Below are 9,006 nucleotides of genomic sequence, written 5' to 3'. Positions count from 1 at the left end.
TAATAGCGTAGATTGCGTGCAGGTTTCATTCGATGGCGATTCGATCAGCTAGACTTTTTGTTGATTCATAAATCCGTTTGTTCCGATATCCTATTTCGATCGTCGCCATTTCCTCCTTCCATCGATTCAATACTTGTCTGATGAATTTTTCAATTGATGAATCAGTTTATTCAAGGATGCGGAACGAATCGAAGGGTTCATTTAAAAATTTATCTTTGTCAATTTTTAAACAGGCGAAAATTTAAATTAGAGTTTTAGTTTCACCCAATATTCGTTGTAATACAATTCCAATTGTTAATTGTAAATCGTTGTCTTCGGAGAAACTGTAACGCGATTAGTTAAAATTATTGGTCTTGGAGAATCCAATAGCTACGATTTTCCATATTAGATATTATGCAGTGATAAAGATTCTTGACAAGATTCATTATTTTTGTTATGAGCCCTTCAATTCATCATTCATCACCGCTTTCGCGTATGCAGATAAACGTTTAGCAATCGCGATAGAATTATTTCAATTCTAATCGATAAAAGAAGACGCGCGAAAGATTTTCTTGCGATCATCGAAATTAATAGGAGAAAATATCTCGCGATGATCGAAGTGAAATGCTCAACGTTTAGTTACTTATAATGAAGGGTTGGACAAATTGACCTTTTAGCACGAATAGATCGATTCTTGCTGGAATGGAACAATAGAAAATGTACATTATACATAGTTACATAGCCAGATGGAAAATCCGAGAATTAAATATTAAATACGTAATGCATCGAGAGTAACAAACGAGGAGGAGTGTCTTAATATCGAAGAGACTGAGCTACTGAAAGATGTTCGTAATTTTTTCGTACATAACATCCATTAATCTCGATGACCTAAGCATCTGACATCATTTATATGTACGTACAGATAACTCATTGGATTACGGAATATACGTATGTATAGACAAATTACGACTCGTTCGTGTTGGTTCCGACGGGTATGTGTTTCCCTAGATAAAAAGCTAATAACATTCATAAGTACATTTCCATACAGATATTACAATGTTTATTAGCCAATTAACAAATTTAAATATCGAAAGGAATAAGTAGAAGCAAATGTGAACGAATGTAATTAAATGTTAACTTTCTATCATAAGGGAGCGTTGACTTACATGTATGATTCATAGCCCAATGTTTTTTCGTACAGTGCATGACTAGATGTAAAAATATATATTGATATATATTGGAAGAATTTCCTTTTATATCGATAGATATTATTAGTAATCGAGACGTCGGTTGATGACTATGTTGAAATTAATTAACGAGTAACTTTGCGAATTGAATATCCATGGAATTTGCAATCTAGCATTAGTATAGTCGAACAGGAATTGCAATCGGGCTTGAACGTAAGAAAAAAATCTTAGTGACACGTGAAAAAGAGAAAGTACAGATACCGACATGAGATCAGGAGTTTCGTTTCTTCGAAAGAATAAAAAGAATCAGACCGAAAAAGAACGAAGAAACGTGATTTCTGTCGCCCATATCAAAGGGTTATCTTAAGAAAAGCGCAAAAATTAAAAAATAAATGTGAAGAAATTAGTAATAGAGGAAGAGAGACCGATCTCATGCTCGCCACGATATGCCTTTCGATTATGATGTCGGTCCCTCCCTTCGTACGATGAAAAAGAATGCGGGGAATGTTTCGTACTGTCCAGGAAATGTTATATACTTCAAGTATTTGGTAACCCTCTTATTGTATTTGTATTTATATAACCCAGCAATATTTTTAAAATGTATAAATGATATTCTTCAGGTTTAGTATAATCACCAAGGAGATATTACTAGTAAGCCTTTCTAGAGTAATCTATCCTCGGTGGTATGATCAAGTTTCAAAATCTATATTTATATTAATATGTGCGAAACATGTGAAAAAATATCTTATTATACCTATTTTTGTCAAAGGAGTACTCTATTAAAATTGTTATTCGATTAACATAAATTTTCAGAATACAATTGGAGGGTTAAAACATGAATTCCTCGTGTACTAGACTGATTCAATCGATCATTAAATTATACGAGATACGATGAACTGAAACGTGCGTCTAAGATCTTTTGTCTTTCCGTTACATCTTCAAATCAAGGTGGCACAGTGGGAAAGGAACAAAACGCATCGTTTTTCCTTTTCCCTCTTTTTACCCCTTTCGATTCGCCAAGCGCGCGAAATTCACGGTATACCTACGAACTCATTGTAATTTTGACACCACATACACACACATTGCACGCCATATACTGTTAACGGTGATGGGTACTTGACTGTGTTCATTTGAGGCCAAAATGCAATGGATTGAATCTACAAGAAACCTTAGAGGACACTACTGGATGCAGCGTTTCAACTTTTACGAATAAGATAGCATGTAGATAAACTATGTACATCTCCCTCTTTTACAGATTTGTCGATACATATGGAAGCTGCCTCCAGTAGCATATGCTCTAAGCAAGAATTGCATTCACACACAGACATATGAAAATGAGAAATACGAACATGCGACGATTGAATAATCCCGTGGAAGGGATCGTTTCGCGTACACATGGGCGTACAATATAATCCGTGACTCTTTTCTATTGATGACGACTGCATTGCTCCCCTTGACAAAAGGCTCGGATATTCATTACATACTTGTATTTGCAATTATTACTTACGCGTATGTATCTTTATAGTATATGATATACGTATAAAGATATATAAATACTATATCCATCAATGAAAAAAGATTATATATATATATATATATACAAAAGTGAAAATATGTGAGTAAAGAGAGGAATTTAAATATTGTTAGTTGGAACAGAAAACGCGCGACCAGTGACTGTGTGGGACATTATCGATTGAAAATGAAGGAGAATGACTTAAAGCGATTTTCATAAAGACAATGGAGAAAGATATCTCTTTATGATTTGTCGAAACATACAGAGGTAGATGAATGAATAGTCTTTTTTCTTTCTTTCTTTTTTTCTCTGTTGATTGTTAATTCTATTTCGTTTCCGTTCTCTCCCCCGGCTTCTTTCTCGGTTAATTATTACTATTATGGCTATTACGATTATTATTATTATAATTAATATTATTAGTAGTGGTAGTAATGTTATGACATTACGATCGTGTTATTCATGAATCATTACAAGTTTGGGAAGTGCAATGTCGCGGCTCGTGCTCGGTGTTTAAACCCCGACAATTAGCTACTTTGTTAGAGAACTCGCGTCCTCAATAAACGAAGAGGATTCTATTTTTCGTCCAAATATCAAGTGCACGAGGCACGATCAGGCAACGTTTACAAATCAAAGGTTCTCAGCCTGAGTCAACAGTTTATGCTGACATCGTTAGTAGCTGAAAGACTTTAACATCGTGTAGAAAATTTGTAAAAAATATACGCTAAACATATTAATTCATATCTTACCGTTAATTTCTAAAATCCGTTAATTCACGAAACAACTAATTATATATGAAATGAGTATACATACTGAAATACTTATTAGTTATTTCATGAATTAACTGAAGTAGGCACTTCAATACATAAATAAAGCACTCAAACACATAAATTACTGCGTTCTAGTATTTGAAAACTGAATAATGAACTTCAAATACATTAAATTTTTTATTTAGTAAAATGATGTACTACTACTTTTCATAGTCACGTAATCTACAATAAAATTAAGCAATCCGATGATTGCAATGCACAAGTATTCGTTTTACGTGTACATCAAAACTAGTATCGATTGCCTGGGTGGCTTGGCTACTTGTTTGTGTTGCGTGAGCGTCAGGCAAACACGTTTAATCGAGTAATGAGTTTTTCGTGCAATCATATCATTCGAATAGTTGAGAAAGGTATTTCTAATCAACTAAATGATATATATTTATATATATATTTGTGTATATTACATAACTACGTTTCTAGATAACAGCTCGTGTGCCTGTCGCCTTACTTATGCAGCCATGTATGAATTATCTTACAATTACAGAACGATTCGTAATGGCCATAGCTGTTTAAAATACTAGTCGAAGTCATTAGAAAATCCTTTCTTGAAACGAATCTGTCGCTCAGTAAGACAGACTCGGTACTAGGTAAACTTTCAGTGTCTTAATTTTAGTCCAACAAGAACAGTTGCTACTGCGAAGCTTTTCGTTCCTAACTGTCTGGTGTTACAGTTCATAACGTATCACTTCGATCCTCTTTCGCTAATCCGTAGATAAAATAATTTACTCTAAAAAATTAAATAATCCAAGCCATTGAAATCATATTAATTGGCGAATCATTACAATCATCAATTACGTCTTCAGCTACTATCGAGTATTTAGAAGTTTTATGCCTAATTAATACTGAAACAGGTCCTCAGCACAATCAAGCCTACGGGTAACTTATTCTACTACTCGTACTCGTAGATAATCGCGCAGTATCTTAATTCTTTGTTTTCTTAAAGACGAAGTCTTTGACTCGCAGTTATATTTTGTTTCATTTTTATTGTATTTAAAAAGTAGTTAATTAAATACGTTAAATTGGAGATAATACGTTGAGCACGATTTAATTCACGAAGGGTTAAGATTAACTGCGTCCGGATAAAAGCGATCTTTCGTGCGACGGAATCGAAACATATCTAGTACGATGATCGTAATTTCTCGCCGAGGCATACAAGATCAATAGAGATGGATCGAAAACGAGCATGAATTAAGGGGGAGCAGAAATAAAGAGATTCCTCTTCTACATACGATAGATTCTCCGGTTTGTTATTTCCTCCACTTCCTGTTACGACTCTGTATCATGCATACTTTTGCCCGATCACCCCATGTGCTCTTTAATTGAGAGAAAAGAATGGGTAAGAGAATCGTGTGCGCGTTGAGTATGTGTGAAAGTATATCCAGAGAGCGAAAGAATGCAAGGCAGGAGCGACAAATCGTGCCACGAAGGCGAACGAAAGAAAAAACGATGACGAAGAATGAGCGAAAACGTACAATAAAGATTGCGATTGAGATCCTGAAAAAGCACGTACGATGTACTGTTTGACGAGCGCAGAGAAAGAGGGGATTAATGGATTTTATCGACCAGAGAGCGACCTACGATATACATGCAATTGTCTTTTTATTTCCTTTTTTGATGACGACTACTGCTTGACACTTTATTGATTACGACGATGATTATACATATACGTATATATTATATGACGACGATTATATGCGAGAATGTGTTAGACGAAAGTATGTATAAAATGTATTTTAAGCGTGGACAAAAAAATCAATTTACATTTACAATTTACAGTAACAAATAACAATACTGATGTGGGTTGTGCATAAGGAAACAAAACGAGGAAAGCGCGTGTGTGTGCGTACACGACGAACATCTGCGACTCGTGTGCCGAAATGGAGAATCGGATCGACTCGAAGGACCGAATCACGCGATTAACCGCACACACAAAACGAATTTTCGTCCTGGTGCGGATTCGTCTCTTCTCTTGTTGTTCCTTTCTCGTTCCATACTCGTTCCGTATATGGTTCATGCGTGCGATATCTTCCTCTGTTCTCACGTTATATAATCTACAGTCTACGATGTTTCATTGTTTTAAACAAACTTATGTAATGTTCCTTCCAAGTTAGCCTTCCCATTATTGAAATTCTGTGAGAATTAGTAGCATTTGACAATTTTCGAAAGAAAATTGGTTTAGTAATATAAAGAATAATATTTTCGATTTTTCTTTTTAATCCTTGTTAGTAATTGTTTCGATGACTGCTATGTCTGTTTATTTTAGTCGTAAAAGAGTGAGATTAAATGAAAGAATGAATAAAAGGAACAAACAGGTGGAGAGACATTAGAAAACGAAACAGAAGTGCCAAATCATTCGTGACTTCCGTCCCAGTTGGGCAATAAATAAGTACCGCAACTTGGCGAGAATGCAAAGTGTTTGCCATTTTTTCTCCAATAATCATAAGGATTCTTAATCTGTCCGCTGTATATCGATTTCCTTTTAATTACATTGCGCTGGAGAAATGGCCACTACATCCGTTATTTTCGCTAAGATTTATTCATAGTCGAAAGGAACGAACGAATAGATTATTATTTTGTCATCCAAACGGAAGAAAAAGTCTGTTCACAATTAATGACGGTTTTACGACGAAGATCGTTATTTTAAACTGTTCGATAAAAACGATCGATCCGGATAAAGTAATTTCGACACTCGCTATTAGTGCCTGTCGTTTCGTCGATAATCAGGACGAAGGGTGGTATCGTCATTCAACGTCGAGAAACCTCTAGTCCTATTCGTCGAACTGACCAAAACGAGCTCGTATCCGATCCTCCATTAAATTTTCGACGCTTTCTATTAAGAAACAAACAACGTAAGATCGACCGTGATCAATTCAAAAAAGTGAAAAAAAAAACAGTAAAATATTTATTCGAACGACTTGCCAATTTCGTTGCACAGTATACACGAAGTAAGTACGAGCGAAACAAAAAATATACAAAAAAAGAAATAATGAATCAATAATAACGGAAAGAGATCTATAGATTATGGATTAATGGATGAGTTGCGTAGCTATTTGAAAAGTTTCACGAAATATTGATGTATATATTTTAAGTTTGTATTATAATGTCCCCACTTAATTTGTATGAAATTGAGTATTTCAAGCATTAAAATGATGATATAAAAAAATCTCTGTTTTTCATATTTTCCTTCGTTCCTATACATACTCCGGCTAGTAAATCTATGAATATCCTGTATATTGTCTACCTAAGATAAAACTTCCTTAACTATATGTAGATAATCGTCTATTAAAAGAAAGTAGTTTAAAAGCAGCGTATTTTTCTCGAATGGGCAGAGCGGGCAGAGCTAAATCAAAGGTGAACGGGGCTTTCAGTCCTAAAAACTAAGAATTAAATAGTTCTCAATAGCATTTTGATTCAAATACTTGTATTTCATGTGACTGATACAATTAGGAGGAATTTATAATAATTGGAAAAATAAAATGTGAAAACAATAAATGGTTCACGCTTCGCGCATGCCCATCGTTTACAATGTTTACATGTCCATGGTTTGTATGGTCATGTGAGCATGCGCATATATATCTATAATACGTATTTTCAACTGTAGGGTGCACTAAAATTTGACCAGCAGCTGAAACGCATGTGCCATGGTCTGTACCCCCTTACGTATTTCGGTACCCTTTATTGCCACAATGCTACGTCCTTCAGGTCTATAATCAGCTTTATATAAATAACGTATACCTAAAAAACTATGTGCACATGCCCCACTTTTTAGATATACTGTACAAAGCTGGTATATCAATCAGGTCCACGATTGATCTGGAATCCCTTGAGGGCACTGTACATATGTACCAATGTACAATATCAGCTGACATTAGATGGAAAGGAGGGCTATGCGCAGTGCGGTATCACATGTCAATGCACGCTGCGCATGTAAGTACTTACCGGTGAGAAAGACATGGCAGGTGTTTCGGCTGCTACTTATTGTTAACTAGTTTTAGTACATAAAAAAGATTACTCATGCTGCCCGAAGTAAAATGATAACGAGTACATTAGATAATAATTTGTGAAGCTTACTTTAAGTAACCGATCATCCGGGATCGCCGTAAAACATGTCGAACCCACGGGAGGCAGACACATTAGTAAGTTTCACGACTATATTGTAGTATTTTCGTTTTTTAATTGTTATCAACACGATCGTGTGACGAACTTATTGGTTACTTGAAATCAAGAACCTATTGTATGTGTAATTCAAATCGAATCTGCCGTGCATACAATAATAATAAATGTTGTTAGCTTTCGTAACGTGAAAGAATTCCACGTTAACGGCTACGAGTATATTTCACTTATTACATTATCGCAATTTCATTGAAGGTACAAAGTCTCAAAGATCGCGGAAATGCGTGCGTGAAAGAACAAAAATATGAAGAGGCTATGTTTCATTACACTCACGCCATTAAACTAGATCCACAGAATTATTCTTTGTATAGTAATCGATCATTTGCCTTTTTAAAAATGCAACAATACCATTTTGCAATGGAAGATGCGCTAATGACAATTCAATTGAAACCTGATTGGACCAAGGTATATGCATTATTACTATAACGACACCTTTCTAATTATTAAGGAGTTTCACAAGATATACGATATTTACTTCAATATGATTCATGATATTAGATTACACATCAAAATTTGTTGTAGGGATATTTTAGAAAGGCTGAAGTAGAATCACAAACATTTCACTTCAGTGATGCGCTTCAGTCTTATAACAAAGCTTTATCTTTTCAACCGAACGAACCAACCATTTTAGAGGCAATGAACAGAGTTTCTAGATTATTAATTAAGGATAAACGAGGTATTGAATTCACGTTTATCATACTAAGGATTTTTCGCATAGTACTTTAATAAGTCACATTATTTTATAGCTGATCAACAAATACCTTGGCTCGGTGCTGGAGTTGGCATTATACTCGGAGTAATAGTTGTAATAGCTGATTATGTTTTTACAAATAAACCTACGTTAACGGTACATACGCCAACTTACACTTAGTATTCTTAAAATCTTAAGTTTTAAACGACTACTTATAACAGTTATCTAATTTTCTTCCATTGGATGCAGCATCCTCTTTTGATGGCCTTAATGACAATGTCTGTAGCGATGCTAGGTTTTGGCATTGCAAAGGGTTTCCGTTATTTTGTAAAATGTCAAAGAAAATCACTTTTGGAACCTCCGGTGGATTTGTTTGGTGATACCAAAGAAGAGCTTGAGAATGCTGAAGCTGAAATAAACAATGAGAAAGAAAAGCATCCAAAGTACAGCAAAGCTCAAGCAAGGCAAAGATTCAAGAAAGGAAAATCGTAGTGTGTTTTGATACTAAAGATTATATACATATAGACTCATGTAAATTATGAATCTAAAACTCTTACATTTGAGCTATGAATATTTCTGGTCTTTGTTATTAAATTAGCCGAGAATTTTATTAATACTATTTACATATACATATATATT

General features: G+C 34.7%; 1 protein-coding gene across 1 annotated transcript; it reads left to right on the top strand.

The window, feature by feature from the left end:
• Positions 1 to 7,390: 7,390 nt before the first annotated feature.
• On the top strand, positions 7,391 to 8,940 carry LOC108632716 (small glutamine-rich tetratricopeptide repeat-containing protein beta-like). Its single transcript, XM_018037455.2, has 5 exons — positions 7,391 to 7,639; positions 7,872 to 8,081; positions 8,199 to 8,352; positions 8,423 to 8,523; positions 8,617 to 8,940. The coding sequence occupies exons 1-5, from the start codon at positions 7,610 to 7,612 to the stop codon at positions 8,857 to 8,859; spliced, it is 738 nt and encodes a 245-aa protein (XP_017892944.1). The 5' UTR covers positions 7,391 to 7,609; the 3' UTR covers positions 8,860 to 8,940.
• The last annotated feature ends 66 nt before the right edge of the window (positions 8,941 to 9,006 follow it).

This window comes from Ceratina calcarata, unplaced genomic scaffold (assembly GCF_001652005.2).
Source record: "Ceratina calcarata isolate Rehan_Ccalc_2016 unplaced genomic scaffold, ASM165200v1 scaffold168, whole genome shotgun sequence".
NCBI classification, from domain to species: domain Eukaryota; kingdom Metazoa; phylum Arthropoda; class Insecta; order Hymenoptera; family Apidae; genus Ceratina; species Ceratina calcarata.
This window is presented reverse-complemented; position numbering and strand designations above follow the sequence as displayed.